Here is a 21,705-nt window from a genome sequence, read left to right on the forward strand (position 1 = left end):
ATAAAAATAATTATTAATCTAATCTAGAATAATGTCGTACTAAATAATAATATAGAAAATTATATAATTTATAATTTCTTATAATTATAAAATATTGTTCTATTGAATTTTCCCAACTTGTTTTCAACATTTAATTACAAAGAAACGTCATTGATCTTCGCCAATAACTGATTATCACGATTCCCAGATGATATTTTTGGAAAGCGTTTTAAATATTTGATATCAGAATAATTATACATTCCAAGGTTTTATGATTTCTCGGCTTCTTTAGAATGTTAAGATATCCTTTGCTGGATATATGTTGTCATATAGTAGGTAAAGAAAATTCAAGAAGCGTGTCCACGAGGTGATAACCGAACGACCGGCACTTTTTTATTGCCACATCACAAGAGATCAGACAGAACTTATAGTAGGGGCACTGATGAGAATTTATAAAAAAATATATACCTAAAAATTACATTATCATTTGTAACTTCACGTAGGGTAAGTTATAGTAATTGTCTAAAAATTGAAAATGAAAATTTTTGCATATCTGCTCGTTTCAGAGGTTTCTGAGCATTTTGGCATACCACAGAAATAATGGATGAATGTATGTTTTTTTTCTACTAGTCAGACTGAGTCTTTTGTCTGGGTATGTCGGACTCAATACCGCCTGGATATAATACCGACTAAAATTTCCACCTTGCCCTTGCCTCTGATCGCTACGGAAACCGTTGTTAGTCATTATTTTGTGGGGGGAGGATCTAGAATGTTATAATGCTCGCACTGAAATTATACTTATATCAAATGAGCTCTTTCTCTTTTCATAGAACGCAGGTCAATTAGCTCACCTCTCGCAAATCTAAAAATCAAATGGATGTATGTGTATATATGTGTATGTAAACAATTCTTCGTCCCCGTTTTCGAGAGTACGGATCAACCGGATTTGAATAATTCAGAAAAAAATCGACTTCTATTGATAGGGAGATGTGCTCTTTAGATTTTAGCAAAGGCAGGTCCAGCCGTTTTTTAGATACGGAGAAGAAAAAATGCAGAAAATGAAAGTCGGTTTTTAGGAGAACCCCGGTATCAGATTAGAATGATTCGAAAAATATTCGGTTCGTTTTGACGAGAAGACATGCTGATTAGTTTTTTGCAAAAGCTGTTTCGGAGGTACTGAGATACTGAGCTAAACTGAAAAAATATCATTTTTTAAGAGAACAACTCATCTAATTAAAAAAATATGTTTGTGTTGACAGTGAGAAGAAATTATTGAAGTTTTTGTGGTAGACAAAAAAATTATATCAATTTTTTTTTAAATATCTAAAATTATTCGAAAAAAGATATTATTTCAAACTTTTAATCTTTTTTCGTATCATCTTTTTAATTCAGGCTCAAATCATTTAAATTTGTCGAGAATTTCATTATGGTACGAGAAGTTCCAGCAATTTTTCTTAAGACACACTATACACCCACTAGTTAACTTCCAGTAGGATAATTTTTTAACTACTTTCTTGATCTAAAAAAAGCTTCATTAGAGAGTAATTTATACTTAACAAATTGTTGCACGAAAGAAATATTTCACAAATTAGTTTCAAACCTTCTGACTAAAATTAGGGTTATCATTATTAGAGAGTGTTTTTATTGTAAGAATCTGTTACATACAGAATTTTATTTATAACTTTTTACTTGAGCAATTGCTACAAAAAATATTTTTTTTTTACTTTTACAAGTTGTTTTCTAGCCCTCTGACTATTATAAAGAGCAGTTTTCCCATCAGCAATTCGTTGTCATAGTCTGACAAAGGGTTGAAAATGAGGCACTATATAGTTAACATAAAAAAAAACCGTTCTGATTAAATATTTTATTAATTCTTTACTTTGTTTCTGTATCACACTGTATAAAATCGTATGGGATGTAGTTTTATAGGAAACACTGAAAAATGTATGAGTTAGGGTTTTTGGGTAGAGGACTCTCCAATGAATGTTTAGTAATAAAGGGCTGAAGGAGCTTCAATATAAATAAATAAAATTAGATCATATATGGTTGCAAATATAAGGTTGCAAAGTTAAGTGAAGTTGAGCCACGCTAGACATCTCATATGTCATAATGGTAAATTATGGTATATGTATATCGCTACTTTAATTTTTTTGGTAATCCAAAAGTACTTTGTATCCTCCTCCAAATGTTCACCAGACCATAAGCAATCAACATAATTATTTTTCCCAAAAACATTGATTTTTCACCGAATAACCTTAGAGCAGCTACCCTTGATACATTTAACTTTCCCTGCTCCTCTTGCATCTCCTGCTCTATCTTTCATCCCCTGGTGAATTATGAAGCCAATATTTTTATCTCATAATTTGACTAACCCGAAATCTCATTCATCTGGCGATGTCAAGATCGCAATATCCTTGCTACATTTCCCATGAGTACCCAACCTCATTATGGAAGAACGAGAACGAGAATTTTGGCATTTGTAAGGGGAATAGAAGTTTATGACCGAATATTAACGCTTAATAATTTTATTGCTAGACGATTTAAATCGAATAGTAACTTAAGTTAAATGAAACTGAGAAACTGTCTTAAAATGTGCGGCAGCTGTGTTGAAAAAATTGTTATTCATTTCTATACACTGTCGCATCAAAATTGTAACTAGTTGTGTATGCCATCGTTCCTATAATTATAAATACTATGACAATGTCTAATATTTATAAAAATAATTATATAAACTGAATTACAAAGTTAAAATTATTTATTTAAAGTATATAGGTGAGCTTTAAAACTTTAGCCAGAATTAAAATTAAAATCTGAATTATTTTCGATATACAATTTTTTTTTTTAATATTAGAAAAAATTTTTTGATTTTTTCCCAAAAGCAATCATTTTGTCAAAACAAGCTGAAAGTTTTTGAATCATTCAAATCGCATGCTTAGTTCTCTCAAAATCTGCCTTTTTTTGCACATTTAGCTCGTTATCCCCAAAACGGCTAGACTTGCTTTAGAAATTCTTTGTACGATATAAACTAGAAAATCCTTCAGGCACATTTGGAAAACAAAATATCCAAAACTATATTGTGACTCATTTTTGGTAAGCATTTTTCAAGTTTTTATTTATTAACTTCACGAGGGAGAAGCTTATGTTCTCATAAAAAATCCTATTCGCTAATTTTATGTTTTTTAGACGTTTCAAGCCATTCTGAATCGAATGAGCCCAAATTTGGAAAAATATGTGTGCGTGTGTGTATGTGTGTGTGTGAACAGAACCGTAAATCAACGTTTGCCCAAAAACGCCTGAACCGATTTCAAAAATTTAAAAGCCAGTCAATGTATTTTGATGTGGATTTTCTTTTCTCAGTTTTGTGCAGCAAATAGCCGTGCCATTTCTTTGTAATTTGGAAAAAAGTGTTAAACTTTTTGTCCATTTTTAAGCTCATACTACCGAATCGATTTTAAAAAATCAAAAACTGTTCGAAAGATATTAGTTGGTAATGATACTGATTAGTTTTAGGTGAAAATCTTAGCCGTTTTAATTAACTGTTGAAAAAAAAATTTAATACGATTTTAATGAAACTTTTTTTGGCGATATACATCATGGTCTTATAGAACTCACTGAAATATTACGGCCTTACGACAAGTAGTTTAATTTTAAAAATTCATCAACGTTTGAGAAAATTAGTAGTTTTTTTGACGATTGTTAAAATTAAAATTAGACGAATCACTTGGTACAACGATAGAATACTGGTTTAATTATAAAAATTATTGATTCTTGAAAATTTGCTTTTAGAAAATACTCCGAGTTAACGTGTTCATTTGTTTTCAATTAGGTGTAATCAATCATAAATTAATTTATTTCTTATTGATTAAGTCGATTATTTACACATATCGGTAAGTTCATGTAACTTACTTATCGTTATCTCATGTAAATACCAACTAGTTCATAATTTAAGCAATTCTTTAGTCTTTCAGATATTTGCAAAATGAAAACTTATAAAATGTTCTATACAACTCCGATGTAATACGTTGGAAAGAAGTTTTTATGGAATTTTATTAGAATTTTGACCCCTGCAGTATTTAGTATATTTATTACAGTATAAATTACTAAATTCTAATTACATTTAGACAAGCAGATATAAATTATTATAACAATTCTCACTATTATGGTAGTAAGTAGAGTAATTGCAATTACTCTCAGATTCTTTTCATTTTTATTTGCATATTCCATTTTTGTTCAAAAGTTACTCTTACCATGTAAAGTCGAGATTGATATTACTATTACCATGTGAAAACCAAAAGTATAAAAAATAGAAACGAACGAAAGAAAAAAAACTATCCGAAGTGTTATGATAATGCCACAAAGAAATACTATGGTCGACCGTCGAAGGGCTCTTTGGCTGCATAATGTACGGGATTCTGATATAACATAAAATGAAATCTTCATGAGTTCTTTCATCAGACTCAGTTAGATATACATATATATATATATATATATATATATATATATATATATACTAGGGTGAAAATGTTACTACCAACTACATGGTGGTGGACGCCGCGAGGTATGCGAATCCCAAAAGTACAATTTTTTGTGGATGGAATGGCTATTTCTATACATCGTTTCAAAATTTTTATTCTTACAGCCTTACACGATAAAATTTCAATAATTTATATATATCTTTCTTACTTAAATTTTTTGGAATGATAAAAAAGTTAGTAATAGTAAGAGCTATAGTAATAGGCCAAAAATCTAGAACAATTTTTTTGCATATCTTCACGTTTCAGAGGTGAAAAAATGAATATTTGTGTATATGTGTTTTTCTGTCAGCATTTTTCGTCCAAAAAAATTTGACTAAATTTTCCATGATGTATATATTATGATTTATACAAAAACCGACATTTCAGAAAACCGGTTTTCGAATTTTAATTTTGCTAAAAAAACGGTTTTAGCCGGTTTTCGAATTTTATATAGAAAATAAATTTTTGCTCGACTATTCTGTAATTTATCCGCAAATTTAGTGTGATTTAGAGCAATATTTGACTGAATTTATTTATTGCTAAATTTTATGGATAGTAAACAAAATTATTTTAATATTAATTAGTAGAACTAAAACGTAATAGTTTATCTTGATTAAATAACTTTGAAAATAATTATTCGTTATTCATGCATCATTTTCACATATAAGAATGAAAATAATTTTATGATAATGAAAGGAAAGTTTTCGAATAAAAAATAATAGATACATGTTGATACATACTTGTTAATATCAATTTTATTTTTAAAAACAATTAAGCTAAACTCGGGTATTGCCTGTTTCGAGCAATTTTAATTAATTAATTTTAAACATTCTAATTGTTTTTTGTTTTGTTTTTAAATTAAAATATACTCTAGTATGAAAAATCTAAATTAATATATACAAAACCTTTCTGTGGACCATTGCAAACTGATAAGATATCAAATGCTATTGAACCGATATGATTTTAAGAATCAAAACGCTTTCATCTATCTTTTATATTTGGCTATATTTATCATTATCCATTTATACAGTGAAAACCGACTTTTTTCACTAAAAAACCCATTTTCGAATTCCATAATTTTTGCCAAAAAAACGGTTTTTAAAACCGGTTTTTGAAAACCGACAAACCCTAGTATATTTTCGTTAATCACAGTTAACTATCATTATTTTCTCTATATTGTGGTCAATGATCTATATATAACTTCATAATCCACATCTCAGTCCTTTTCCAAGCTAAAATAACATCAATGACGCATGAAGCCTTCGGGCTAAGAAAAAATACTTTTCTAGTGGCAATAAAATATATATCTATTGATGCAATAAAATATATTATGGATATCCATACTATATCCACTCGTGTGATACTAAACATGACAATTCGACTGGGACGGTCATAATATCTTTTTTTAGGATCATTTTATCATCATTGAGGTTTGAAGAATACGAACTTTGTAAAAGTTTGTATGAATTGTATGAAATATGAATTATCAGTTAAATTTGTCATATAAAATGAGCGGTATTAATTCGAATATTTTTCAAGTGTGACGAGCCTTATTGCTTTATACTCTTCTCCAAACTGAATGAGTATTTATTGTAAATATGAAATTTATGTTAATATTAAATTATAATAATTTGCCAGCTGAAAAATACTAAATTCATAATATATATTAACTTTTATGTCGCACTTGAAATCATAAACGAGCAGCAAAACTGCTGTTTGAAAAGTTATGAAATAAAAGTAGAAACTATTCGACTCGTTTGACTTATACAAACGAAAGTTCGAAGAATCAACGATGCGAAAACGACAAAATCTTATTCAAATAATATTCGTGTTTATTTTTCGACGGACAGTAAAATCGAAAAAAAAACCATCGTAATACTATGTAGGAGAAAGAAAGATTGATTGAATTTTGTAGGAAAAATGTATAGTAAAATCACATATATGAATATCTTTAAAAATATGGTGTACTTCTTAGTGCACTTTCAACTTTATTTTTCATTTCTTACATTAGCAATATTCGAATAATTTACTATTTTCTAATTCCTGTGTATATATATCTTGCGTAAAATATATTTTATTTACAATATCACAACCTCAGCGAGTAGGTATAATTTTATTTCAAACATGATTTTAATTAGAAAGTTTTGCTGAAGATGCGAAAACACGGCACGTGAATTAAGAAACTATCTCATACTATAATCTAGCTGAGAATGTTAAGCAAAATGATAATGTACATATACACATATAGTACGAAAATATGAATAATCGAGAAAGTTTATAAGATGTTTCAAAAATAATAATATGCAAACTAAAAAGAGACTAGTGGAGCATATGGCGTATTGCTGAAAATTTTCCTACCAAAAATTAATGTATTTAAAAATACTTTTTTATTTTTTAAACTGAAAAATTTAGATTTTTGAGAATTGAGAAATTTTTGAAACCATTGCCCAAAAATTTAATCAGTTCTTCTTTTCGTCGATATAAATGAAATGTTTTCTGAATTATTCAATTATCTCATAAACTGCGGTACCACTTTTGACTTCTTTTGCCCCGTGTCTTCGAAATGGCTAGGCCTAACCTTGGCAGAAACTAATCAGCATGTCTCTTTAACAATGCGAATCGAAAGTTTAAGTTTTTCTTAAATTGAAATCTCAGAATATAATCAACATCCCTTAGGGTAAGTAATAGATAATTGCAAAAAATCGAATATAATTTTTCTGCATACATTTACGTTTTAAATGTTCCTGAACATTTTGGCATACCTTAGAGAAAATGGATGTGTTTGTGTGTGTGTTCGGATACAAATTTTCGTCGACGATTTCGTAAACACGAAATTTTGAAGTTTTATCCCTATGCAGCTAACGCAGCGCGATTGCGTTAAAAAAAGTTAAAAAATGTCGAATAATAATGGAAAGTTTTTAATTTAAAAAAAAAAAATTTTTTTTTTAAATTTCAAGATTCTCATATATTTCATTTCACAAATTGATCAAACAAATTTTAATCTTTTTTATTCCATTCACAACTAGTTTAAATAGGAAATGGCCAATGTTTTATACAAATTCTGCCACTTTATCATGATAACTAGTTTTGTGACTCACAGTTAAAGATTCTTCTAATATTTATAGTATTATTTATTAGCAAAGTCTAGTAATCTGGCGTTATATCAATAAAAAAACATGAATCTCTTTCAAAATTCATTTTAATCCGTACGTTTCGGTTATAATCCTAGCCTTCATTCAGTGAAAACTAAAAATAAAATTATTAACTAAAACAATTGAATTGGAGTAAAAAAAAAAATAAAATAGTAAAAGTACTTACAATTAGTTAGTCTTAGTGTTAAATTGGAAAATTTTAAGTATTATTTATATCTTAAATATCATAAGGTTCTTATAATATTTAGTGATTAGAGTGATTTAAGGGGGTATTCTAGTATAGAGCAATGAGTTTTAGGTCATTTTTAAAGTGTTGTAAAAGAAAGCAATGAATGTTTCTACTATCAATTTTTTTATCACTTATTTATGAATAATATTAAAATACAAAACAAAAATTAAAGAAAAAAAGTTGAAAATTGTAAAAACTTTTGCTATTTCAATTACCCGAGAGTTTAGAGACTCATTATTGTTCTGAGTTTCTGAACCTTAATATCGAATTAATAATTCATCTGACGATAAACTGTCATAAATTGGTCTAATGACTTACCTTATAATACCTTTTGTCCGATTAGACCCTGCCAAACCAGTTTCGAGACCGAGTCAGTAAAATGTATATATCTCCGAAACAAATTCAAATTTTCAAAAATCTTCTCGTACCCATATTATTAGAAAGTTAAACTTAGGAAGTATGAAATAAAAAAATAATTTTTTTTTAAATTCTACACTAGAATACCCCCTTAACATGCAACAAATTTGTTGCACAGAAAAACTTATGAAATGTTGGAGAAAAACCGCGAAGTAGAGGTACCGTGTTATATAAGGGATGTCGCAGTAGTAGCTCCGGGTGGTATGAAAACCGAGTTTACAGAGTACCGCGTTATTACTGCATAATAGTCTAAGTCTAAACACAGTTTTAGGTTTTCTTCGTTTAGAATTTTCTCTGCCTTGGCCATTCAATTTGTATGCCTATACCCATATCTGTAAATATATGTAGCATTGAATTTATACTCGTATATTCAAAGTAAACAACTGAGAGAGCAGGAGAGAGTCGGTAATCCTTCATAAATATACATATATAAACGATTTACAATCTATGTTTGTTTACATTCAGCCCTCTCGTATCATTTACAAGGGCCATCGCAAACAATGTTCTCGCTTAGTCTAGTAAAACGGTCCCTTTCCTTCAGATACGAATCACTTTGTTATGAATATCAACGAGGCAATCTACTTGATGATATTGAAATAAAGAAAAACGGAAAAGAACTTTTCAGAAATTTCGCATTTCCAGGAAAATGTTATGGGACGATAAAATCGTATATGCGGATGTGAGTTTAATCTTTTCGCTCTTGAAGTTTTTAATAAATAACAAATTTGCTTACCACAACTCTAGCTAATAGTAGTGCTATTTTGTGGTTGGTATATATACCGATTGTACAGTTATTGTCTATATTAATAAATAACACGTATCATGGATATTCACCGACTTTTATGATATTTTAAATAGTTGCATTCATTAAGTCTAGGAATCGGCTAATGTCTATTTTTCTAACTCGTTTTGTGATAACTCACAAATATCATTTCATTTTATGGACCAATTTCTTTTATTTTATCTTTATATAATGTGTTATTATAAAAAAAACACACACAGCTCTATATTTTTACCTTCTTACCTCAAACCATTATTTTGTAATAATAATTTCAGTAATCGAGTAAATATTTATCCTAGTTTCAGCCAACTACTGTTTTTCCCTAATTTTTTTTCTCTAACTTATGTTTAATTGAGGGTTTGTGCACACCTAACTTTTTTTCTTTTTAAGACATATTTTCTTCATTTTATTTTTTTATAATGGCTAATTCAAAACACACACAACCCTAAATTAACACCCTCTTACCTCACTCTTATTTTGTATTAGTAGTTTTAATACGCGAATAATTTTTTTTATTATGATTTTTTGCAAATAAAGTTTTAAATTGCAATTAGTTCCAGGTCTTTTTGAGCTTGTAGAAAAGCTTACATTGTATTAAAAAATACTTTTATCAGACGTTGTTCAGTCCTAACACTTTTTTTTTATTTTTGAGATGACCTTTTTTAAATTTAATTGTTTATTACGAGGAATTGAAAAATACATGCTACTCCATATTTTTCTAAGCCTACCATAAATCCTGATTTTATAATAGTCGTTATAGAAATCGAATCATTTTACCCATTCTTTCTATATAGTTAATGTTTTAAACTGCATTTTAAATAAAATTTTCTTGAAAAGCTTCAATTTTATTCTAAGAAGCAATTACCTTTATCAACCGTTGTCTATCCCTAATATTCATTTTTAATTTTGGGACAAAGTTTTAATTTTAATTTAATTTTGAAACTTGGGTCAAATTGTTATACTTTACCAAGATAGTGAAAATTTTTTTTAAGTCGGTTCATTCAATAGTTTTCGAGACATGCGAGATTACTTAACAAATGAACTATAGTCCGGTATTGGCGATTACGGACCAACGCACTTTGACCTGAAACTAGCCTAGTTTTAGGTTGAGAGCACTTTTGGCCTACCAAATATTTGAACAAATGCACCATAGTGTCAAAATCGGATTTGGCGAATTTAATGAAACTTGGCACACATTGTTATTATACTTTACCAAGATTTTAACAAAAAATTTAAAATGGTTCATACGGTAGTTTTCGATATATGCGAGATTACACTTTGACCTCAAACTAGCTTAGTTTTAGGTTGAGAGCACGTTTAGCCTAGGTGCACCATGGCATCTTCTCAAAAGCGTATCATGCGATTTTAATTTAACTTGCCACATATTGTTATTATACTTTACTAAAATTGTGACAATTTAAAGTGGTTCATACGGTAGTTTTCAAGATATTTGAATGTGATTACACTCTGACCTGAAACTAGCCTAGTTTTAGGTTGAGAGCACGTTTGACCTAGGTGCACTATGCTATCTTCCCAAAAGCTTATCATGCGAATCAAAAATCTTTTTTTTTAAAAAGATTAATAATTTTGAAAAAATGTTACTTAGAAAAAATTAGATTTTTGAGAAACCATGAATTTTTGACAAAAAATTATTTTTTTAGCTTTGAAAAAAAAAGTTTTCTTCATTGAAATATTCTGGAAATTCTGAACTTTTTTACAAAGAAATCGTACTGCATTAACTGCATAGAGACGAAACATCGAATTGCGTAAGCATTTTGAAAATTGGTCAAAGTTGACAAAAATTAGTATCTTTTTTTTGGCGATTGTCAAAATTAGGCCTTTGATTGACATTTTCTCAAAAACGCCTGAACCGATTTCATATATTTAAAAGCCATTTTATGTATCTCAATGAGGACTATCATTCGTCAGATTTGTGAGACGATTTGCTGAGCTGTTTCTTTGTAATTTAGAAAAAAGTGTTAAACTTTTCGTCCACATTTAAGCTCATTCTACCAAATCGAGTTTAAAACTTCAAAACTGTTTGAAAAACATTAAATGGGAATGATACGGATTGATTAACTTCCCGTAAGGCAAGTTATAGTAATCGCAAAAAAATCGAAAATGAAAATTTTTATATATCTTTACGTTCCAGAGGTTTCTGAACATTTTGGCATACCTTAGAAAAAATGGATGTGTGTGTGTGTGTGTGTGTGTGTATGTATGTATGTATGTATGTATGTGCGTGTGTGTATGTATGTGCGGATACAAATTTTCGTCGACGATTTCGGGAACACGGATCAACCGATTTGAATAATTCAAAGAGCATTCGATACGTATTGATAAGGAGACGTGCTGATTAGTTTTTGGCAAAGGCAGGTCCAGTCGTTCCAAAGATACGGGGCAAAAAGTGCCGAAAACGGTATTTCAGTTTTTAAGAGAACGGAGCGTCCGATTTTAATAATTCAAAAAACATTTCACTTGTATTGACAAGATGAATAATTGATCAAATTTTCATGAAGGCAGGTCTAGCGGTTTCGGAGATCTAATGATAAAAGTAAAAAAAAATGCCATTTGGCGGTCAAAAAATGATCATTAGACATATGCACATTAAATTATCAGATATTTTATAAAGATTTTAACAATAAGTATAATTTTTTTTCACATTTTTATGGGTTCCGTACCAATGCTTATCCGTTAGACGGCGGCGCGGCAGTTGCGCGCTTTGACATTTTGTCTCTATGCAGTTAAAGCAGTACGATTGCTTTGAAAAACAGTTCAGAATTTCCAAAGTATGTCAAAATAAAAAAAACATTTTTTTTTCAAAAAAATTTTGTTTTCAAAAAAAGTAATTTTTTGCCAAATTTATAGTTTCTCTCTAATTTTTTCGAAGTAAAATTTTTTCAAAAATGTTAATCGTTTTAAAAAAAATAATTTTTGGTACGGGAAGTTCCAGCAATTTGCCTTAAGGCACGATGCCTTAATTGCCTTAAGACAGAATTCCACTTACAGCTAGTTTTAGATAAAAATCTACCGAGCCGTTTTCTTGTAATTAATTCTCGAAAAAGAAAATTAAAGCCGATTTTGATGGAACTTTTTTGGCGATATATATCATGGTCTTATAGAACATACTGAAATATTGCGGCCTTACGACAAGTAATTTAATTTTAAAAATTCACCAAAGTTTGAGAAAATGACTAGTTTTTTGACGTTTGTTAAAATTAAAATTAGACGATTTACTTGGTATAACAATATAGTACCTAGTCTTAATGAACATACTAAACCATTGAAGTCCTACGAAAACTGGTTCAATAATAAAAATTGTTGACTTTTGAAAATTTGCTTTTAGAAAATACTCCGAGTTAACGTGTTCTTTCGTTTTCAGTTATGTATGATTATTCCACTCGGAATACTTTTAATCACTCATAAATGAATTTATTTTCTATTAAGTAGATTATTTACACATATCGGTAAGTTCATGTAACTTGCCTCAAGCAAAATACCAATACCAACTAGTTTATACTAAAAAAAATTTTTATATAATTTTATTTGAACAGCGATCAGAACTTATGGGTTCTATGAGCTGTTGTGATTAATATCTTGCAAACTACGTTTGTTTTATTACATATGGCAACCCAAACAGTTGTCACATCTCTGTATGATAATTTTTTATTACAATCTCTGTAATAGGGAAAGTATGGTGCAACAATGCCGGGTGAAGGCTATTTTCACTTGGAAACATATTGTTATTTTTATTTCCGTGTGAAAATCGTAGTCACTGTTGCTTGACAACAGGCTGCTCGAAGTGGGTATCGAACTTGGGACCTCTGAAACAAGTCCCGTCGCTCTTAACCGCGAGCCCCTAAAACTTTTTAGTAATATTTTCATTATATATTTATAGCAATAATTATATTAATTGATGATTTTCTTTTTCCAGATGCTTTCGAGCCGGACTTCCAGTATCCCTTAGAGAACGTGACGATAGCCCAGGGCCGAGACGCGACTTTCACCTGCGTCGTGAACAATTTGGGCGGATACAGGGTGAGTCCGGATTCAGCCGTCGCCAGGGTGTGTATCTTTCTTACATTTGTCTATTTGAAAAAGCACCTATAATTCAACATTCAACACCACTCACTGTGTGTGTCTCTCTCTACTGTGGATGAAATACCAGCACCAAATTACCACCAGCACTAATTATTTAAAAGATTTATGATTTTCTTTTTTTGTTTTTTTTTTGGTTTTGTTTTACGAATTTTTAGTTGGCGGTATGAGAGCAGTCATACTACAATTTTAAATTAACAGTAAGATCTAATACTCAATTGCAAAGTACAAACACATAGTACTGTTATTTCAGACTTTTAAATAATCAAATTAAATTTCAAGGACCATTCAGACACTCTAATAAAAAACCTACTAAAAGATGAGAAGATTAAAAAAAGTGGCAGCAAGATTTAATAAATTAACAATATTTATGTAAGGAAATTTCCCACTGGGAGAACTTCGAAAAGCCCTGTACCCGTCAGCAAATAACCTTGAACCCAAGGTTCAGATGAGTTATAAGAAATAAATAAAAAAAAATAAAAATAAATCAAGGAATCCAAATTGTTATATAATTATTATAAATATTCTGCATAGGTAAATTTGCGAGTTTAATTATTCGAATAGTATGTATTTCGAATAACAGTTCCGCATTGCTCCAACAATCCAACTAAATTCGCATATGTATATGCTTTTTATGAGAATTTAAAATGTGAATAAATCAGATAAATTATAAAATTTCAAAAAGACGATGATACAAAAGTATTACAAAACTAGTTTCCCTCACATCGAATATTGTGCACATTTTTATTTTGTCCGAATAAAGCTTATGACTAGTATATTTGTCAATGACGGGATACAAATTGTTTTGCTAAGATTTAGAATAAATAAATGAGGGTTTATTCTACAAAATTTAAAAATATTTTTACTACATTTTATTTTTTTCAACATAAGTATATATTGCATACGTATTAAACTAAAAATAGGTTAAATTTAATAAAATGTTATACATGTAAATTTTATACAAATTGCAAATGATCATATGCCTGATTTATTGGTTCTTAGCAATCTTAGAAAATTAGAAAAAAACATACAGGCGTGTTTTATGACCGTTGAATTCATTTTTATCGTATTTGAAATTTTTGGTATAAAGGTTTGATTTTCTGAATTTAAACAGTACATTTAACTAAATTTTCTGATTTAGATCAGTAATTTGTGAATAATAACATAAAATTCGCTAAATAAATAAAAATACGTATTTTGTGTGATCAAAAATATGCAAAATAGATAACATGGTGCCATTATTTTATATTATATCAATTTTTCTTTAAGAATCTGAAACAATTTGGTAAAAACAGCTTGACTACTTTTTATGAAAAAATTATGAACAATGAATAATAATATATAATTAATAAATTATCAATAAACCTGAGTTATTGTTTATTAGAAATCGTTATGTCAAACGAATTTTTTTTATAAAAAACAAACAGACGTATTTTATGATCGTTGATTTTGATTTGTATCATTTTTGAAATTTTTGGCATAGTGGTTTGTATTTTTAATTTTAGGTAATACATTTAACGATATTTTTAATTTACCTAAATAAACAAAAATACGCACACATTTTATGTAATAAAAAATTGTGCAAAATAGATAACTAAGTCCCATTATTTTATATTTTATCGATTTTTCTTTAAGAATCTGGAACAATTTGGTAAAAACAATCTGACTATTTTATTTGACAGAATTATAAGTAAAAGCTTCTTATATATTTCTATAAGCTTTTATGTAAGACGTTATGATGAATATAATAAAATCTTAATTTAATGAAACATATTTGACCATAATATTTAGTTAAATATCACAGTAAATAGTAAGTTATACAATTTTGTTAAAATATTTATATATTTAAAAAAAAATATTTAGTTATACTATGAAATATACCTACATATTTTCTTGAGCATCATTTTTATCCAGAAGACTGAGCAAATTTTTAAATTTTATTTAATTATCTTACACAAGTTTTCAATCTATTTTGAAATTTTTTGCTTAAAAAATAATTATTACGAATAAATTATCATAAGAATTTCAAATGAATGTACATAATTTTTTACTTGTATATTGAAATACAAATAAAACACTACGTTCCCCTATTATTAAAATTAAAAAAACAAAAAACAAAAGTTCATTTTTTCAAATTTTATTAAATTATTTTTCTATATGACAACAATGTAAAGTTTTAATAAAAATGTTTCATATTAATTTTACAATGATATGAAAGTGCAATCAAAATCAATTAGTAAATTGATTTCACTTTATTGTGTATCGAAACGCAAATAACAAATTTAATAAACCCTCGTGTACTATTAAAAAAAATTATAATCATACCCAATTACTACGGAGTTGACTGCCTCATATCGTTCCTATTTATTAATATTTATAAATTATTTTTTTTAATTGTTATTTTATTAATAATAATATGCGGAACGAATTTGCACCGCACGGCACGGGTTTAAGTTTGGTTTTCAAAATAAAGCTTTTATGTAAAATTATTATTCTAGAATTTTTTTGCATGTTAGTTTGACTGATAGAGTATAGAGAATTTTATTGAAAACACGATTGTACATAATCACTACAGAAAATGTATATAAAACTACAAATAAACTCTACGAAACTATTCATGTTACTAGATAATGTATAATGTCGGTCATACTTTTGAGCAAATAAAAATTATCAAATCTATATTCAAATTAAAAAAATATATAAACCATCATATATGTAAATATTAGCAAAATAAAAATCATATGTAGTACGAAATTCATACTAAATTTAAGACAATTTCATTCATAAATAATTTTTTTCTGCAGCCAAGAAAAATTAGACTACTGTACTTTTTAGCAATAATTAAACATTTTAATTTTTTGATTTAAGCAACTATTGCGAATAAATTTGCATGCGTTCATTAATATAATAAATTTCTTTTGGTCATCATAAAAATTTTAATAGAACGTAAATAAAAATATATTTAAAAAAAATCATCAACTGCGTAAGAGAGGTCAATTACATTGTAAGATATTTAGCTTTTCAAATAAATTTCACATTTAAAATACTTTAAACATGAACAGAAAACTAGTATTACAATATTAGGCTGAAGTAACAAGATGTTTATTTTTGTCTAATCTTCAAAAATTCTAAAAGTTGTTAGATTTTTTAAATTTAATTATTTTAATCATTTTTATTAGCACAAAAACACTTATATGACTCTGATTTGAAAGAAATTTAAATGAAATCTTTTTTTTACTGTAAATATGCATTCTGAGGCACAAAAAAAATTTTGTGTATTTTGAGCCATCCCAATTTTTTTCTAAATTATCTAGTAAGTTTAGAGATCTAGCAACAAAATTCCAAATTGGTTCTTTACAAAAATAAATAATGTTCTTAAAATATTTTTGTCTGAATAAACATTTTGTTACACACGCTACATAATTAGCTAACTAATTTTGCATAAAAGCTTTAAACCTTAATTAATTTTTCCTATAATTTTTTATCATAATTTGTCTTTTGATTTATGATTTTTTTCTTTCTTTTTTAAAAGAGCACTGATGCACCAGTATTTATTATATTATGACTCGGTAAAAATGATATTTTGGATTTTACCTAGCACTTGTTTATTCCACATTTATGTTTTGTGACGTCACAGCACAAATATTTTGATTTATTGATTCTATAGAATTATTAATTACTGCACTGATGTAGAAAGCACTCCCTAGTAGACAGCCCTCTACACAAAATGTAAATATTCTTGTATATATGTAATTAAATTAATATAAATATTATATTAATAATAAATTATTCGTAATAAGAGTGACTCGAGAATTGATAATCATATATAAAATAAAATTGCTCTCACTGTTGTTGCCAAGCATTTGGTCACTTTTATTGCAAATAATTATATATTAGTTTCAAAAATCAAAATACTTTTTATCGTTAAGAACTTCTTACTTTTGCATAGATTTTTTTTAAATCACAAATATTTATTAATACTAATAAAGTTATGTTGAATAATATTTCAAATAGAGTATTATTTTATACAGCAGTTATTAGAGTTAAATTAGAAACAGTATAATAAATTAAATTTAAATTAAATTATTCAAATTTTTTACTAATATTAAATGACTCGTGAAAATATGTAAAAAGTATTTTGATCTATTTTTTCACGTAATTAAAAACAAATATTCCTAGAAATTAGTTTTGATTCAAAACTTTAATATAAAAATCATTTTGATTTTCTTCAATCTTAACTAAATCTAGGAGTATATGTTTAATTAATTTATGATACAACAGATGATTCACGTTTACTTGTATCAGTATAAAATTTGCTTTCCTGTTACTACTGAAATAAATAATTGAGGAATATTCAATTCCACGAAAAAAGTACCCACAGAGTATGTAAATTATTGTTCAAAATCCAAAAGTAGAATATTGAGACATAAACGTTTGAACAATACTTATCTCCCTCAATAATATCCCTTATCCTCTGAATTAATGTATACAAAAATCTCATCTTACAATGTGGAGTCAACAAGTTTTTCCGGTAAGAAAAATATGAAAAGTTGAATAAAAAGTCTCGAAAGTTTCATCCGTAAATCATCCATTTCCCCTCTATAAGTAACATATAACCCATAGTATCCTCTTTTCTGTGCAGTCGCTTAGAAAATATATAAAGTTGCTTTAATAAATTATCGTATTACCTACTCTCTCCGAACTTTGAAATATTGCTAACCGGTACGAAGAAAATTCACCTGTTGTTCGCTAAAGGAAAATTATATAAGTGGAACAAAAAATCGGAAAAAGTAGAGAAATATTAGAGGAAAAGATTAATTAATTTGAGATGTCGAATAAAAATAAAAAAGTTTACATAGTAATATAAATGGGGAATATTATTATGTGTATTCAAAATAATTTATATAAAGAAAGCTTTTTCATAAAGTATTACGTTCATCATCTGCATAGAATTTTTATCGTCCTTTGCAAAGAAAAAAAATAAACTAGTGGGGCGCATGGCATAGTGCCTTAAGGAAAATTGCTGGAACTTGCCGTACCAATTTTTTTTTTTTAAAGATTAACATTTTTGAAAAAAAATCTGAAAAATTAGATTTTTGAGAAACTATAAATTTTTGATAAAAATTTACTTTTTTTTGAAAAAAAGACTTTTTGAAGAAAAGTTTAATTTTTTCTGAGGTATGCCAAAATATTCAGAAACCTCTGAAACGTAAAGATATATAAAAAATTTCATTTTCGATTTTTTTGCGATTACTATAACTTACCTTACCCTACGGGAAGTCAATAAAATATACAATATCAAAAATTTAAAGCATTGAATTTGTGACATCCAATATAATTAAATGAAATATTTTTAATATAACAGTCACAAATACCGTTTATTTTTTATTTTGTTGTATTAAATAATTATTTTTAACTAACCGTAGGGTAATTTTTTTATCTATCTTGACGTTTCATAGGTTTCTGAATATTTTGTCATACATCAGAAAAAATGGATGTTTGTGTGTGTGTATGTATGTGCGGATACAAATTTTGTCGACGATTTCAAGAGCACGGATCAACTGATTTGAATGATTCAAAAACATTTGACGTATCAATGGTAAGACGTGCTGATTAGTTTTTGGTAGAGGCAGCTCCAGCCGTTTCGAAGATACGGGGCAAAAAGTGCCAAAAATGGTAATTCAGTTTTTAAGAGAGCGGAGCGTCCGATTTGAATACTTCTAAAAATATTTAACTCGCATTGAAGTAATGAATAATTGATTAAATTCTTGGTAAGGCAGGTCTAGCAGTTCCGGAGATCCTATAAAAAAAGTAATAAAATGCAATTTCGCGGTTAAAAATGATCATAGATTTTAATAATAAGTACAATATTCGTTTTTTATGGAATCCGTAGCAAAATTTAAAATGTTTAAAGTTAACTTATAGAGTAGTTCACAAAAAAGAAATTTTCCAAGTAATTCCAAATTTGCAAAACTAAATTTAAAAATATGTCAAAATTTTTGAAATAATCGATTTTTTACAAAAAAATCTAAATTGTTAAAATTTTAATTTCTTGAATTTTTTCAAAAATTTTCGAAGATTTTAAATATTCTAAATTACGATACAACTCGGGACAAGTTGTTCCAGCAATTTGCCTTAAGGCACAATTTGTCCACGAATCAATAGTTCATTTATTATAGATCTTCTTGCTAGAAGTTGCAATCAATAGGTTTATAGTTATAGGGTTAATTTTAGATTTATATATTTGATATAAATAATATCCTTTGAACTATTTACAAAATTCTAAACAACTTTTCAATGAATTGGTCGAGAAATTAAGAATGAAATATATAAATTCGATTAATTTACATTTTACTAAATATTACCGAATATATATTTACTTTAATATAAATCAAACCTTACTCTGAGTTGAAATTCCCTGAGAAACACGTCAATTACCTCGCATATAATTCACAAACCATCGTCTTTTGATCTCCGTGCAACAACATTCTAATTTGAAATTTCTCTGGAAATAATTTAAAATCCGTTCAGAAGCAGATAAAATATGCAATATTTATTCAAAATACGAAAACATTTTTGAAGTAAAACTTCTTTAGGCGCGATATGGGTGTAAAAATTTCTTTAGGCTACACGGGTGTAAATCCGTACAAATGCAACGAAAATGCCAACGTGTAGTTGAACACTACGACGCCGTAAGCGCTGATGTCGCGAGTATCCACTCCCGTCATGTCATGCGTAAGTCGAGCGCTAAACCCTATATGAACTTGCATTAACTGAATCACGTTTTTTATGTTATGTCCTCATGGAATAAGACTTTTCTTAGAGAATAAATGTGTCATGGAATATAATAAATTTATACTGAATCTCGTTGAAGACAAAATAATATCTACTGCCACGGATATTTATGTAGGTTGCCATGCGACAGATCAACAATCATACATTCGTCAGCAGTTTCACAAAAATCGGTTATTGATACCGGGGGTTTGCCGTATGAAATAATTTTAGTTCTGAATAAATTTTACATTATAACAACTAATATTGATGTAAGTGAAGCTTAGCTAATGGTTGTGTAGGAAATTAGTGTACATAGAACGTGGCGATAATGATGAACTTCTACGTTTATGGTTTGAATTTCCTGGTAAGAAAGGTAACAAAATAAGAAGAAAGCTGCACATCATATTCAAACTCTTAATATTAGTAGGACAGCTGTGCCGATTCTCAGGAGATCTTCATCTATTCCAATGAATAGAAATAAAATCATATTTGTCAAAAGAAATCATTTTCCTTTAGTGTCTGCTTGTGCACTCACAATACACAAATCACAAGGTGGTACTTTTGATAAAATTGTATATGAATACAATAAACACATAATCAGCAGCTTCTATATGTTGCATTATCACGAGTTACCAGTATTAATGGATTGTTCATCATTTCATAAATTTTATCATGGAAGAAAACGGCCAGCAGGATTAATGAACTTAAAAACTGAATTCCAAAGACTTTCAACTTGTAGATTAATAACACAAGAAGAAAAATAGAGTGAGATAATAAGTTTGAACGACATTTCATTGTTTTCCTTTAACTGCCAAAGTTTACGAGCTCATTTGCCTGATCTGTAAGATAAAGTGCTACAACGTTGTATGTTTTTGTTATTTTCGGAAACTTGGATTAATAATGAAGAACGAATTGATATTCAGAACTATTACTGCGTTACTCAATACAAACGATCAAACTCAAGAGCAGGTGGTGTAGCTGTCTATCATTCATGTTCAGATACTCTTCATAATGCCTCCTATGCAGTTTTCTTGCGCCAACAATATTACTGGATATTCCTAATGAAATTACACAAGTAGGTGATATTGCAGTTGTCCGCTGTGTGAACACTCAGAATCAAACATTAATTATAGTCGTCCTTTAAATTTCTCCCAATAAAGACATATCAAAATTATTAAATTTCTTCATCAGCAGTTACTTTATTTTTGAAGTAAAACTTCTTTAGGCGCGATATGGGTGTAAAAATTTCTTTAGGCTACACGGGTGTAAATCCGTACAAATGCAACGAAAATGCCAACGTGTAGTTGAACACTACGAGCCGTCGAAGCGCTGATGTCGCGAGTATCCACTCCCGTCATGTCATGCGTAAGTCGAGCGCTAAACCCGCTAAACCCTATATGAACTTGCATTAATTGAATCACGTTTTTTTACAAAGAAGAGGTGCTGTATTATGTCCTCATGGAATAAGACTTTTCTTAGAGAATAAATGTGCCATGCAATTAATAAATTATATTGAATCTCGTTGAAGACAAATAAATATATCTACTGCCACGGATATTTATGTAGGTTGCCATGTGACAGATCAACAATCATACATTCGTCAGCAGTTTCAAAAAAATCGGTTATTGATACCGGGGGTTTGCCGTATGAAATAATTTTAGTTCTGAATAAATTTTTTTACATATAACAACTAATATCGATGTAAGTGATGGCTTAAGCTAATGGTTGTGTGGGGAATAGTGTACATAGAACGTGACGATA

At 28.4% G+C, this 21,705-nt stretch overlaps 2 protein-coding genes across 2 annotated transcripts in view; one reads left to right on the forward strand and one right to left on the reverse strand.

Annotated features, from left to right (window-relative positions):
- LOC113367601 overlaps nt 1-21,705 on the reverse strand; it is a 192,196-nt gene that overhangs the window by 94,676 nt on the left and 75,815 nt on the right. The window lies entirely within an intron of this gene.
- The window catches only part of LOC113367602 (lachesin-like), a 38,367-nt gene continuing 21,162 nt past the window's right edge, over nt 4,501-21,705 (forward strand). Inside the window, exons 1-2 of the mRNA XM_026609196.1 lie at nt 4,501-4,537; nt 12,971-13,110. Coding sequence (XP_026464981.1) covers nt 4,501-4,537; nt 12,971-13,110 — 177 coding nt within the window. The remainder of the gene's footprint in view (nt 4,538-12,970; nt 13,111-21,705) is intronic.

Source organism: Ctenocephalides felis, unplaced genomic scaffold (assembly GCF_003426905.1).
Source record: "Ctenocephalides felis isolate EL2017-DRISC unplaced genomic scaffold, ASM342690v1 CF-g0.4_SCAFFOLD_01170, whole genome shotgun sequence".
Classification (NCBI taxonomy): domain Eukaryota; kingdom Metazoa; phylum Arthropoda; class Insecta; order Siphonaptera; family Pulicidae; genus Ctenocephalides; species Ctenocephalides felis.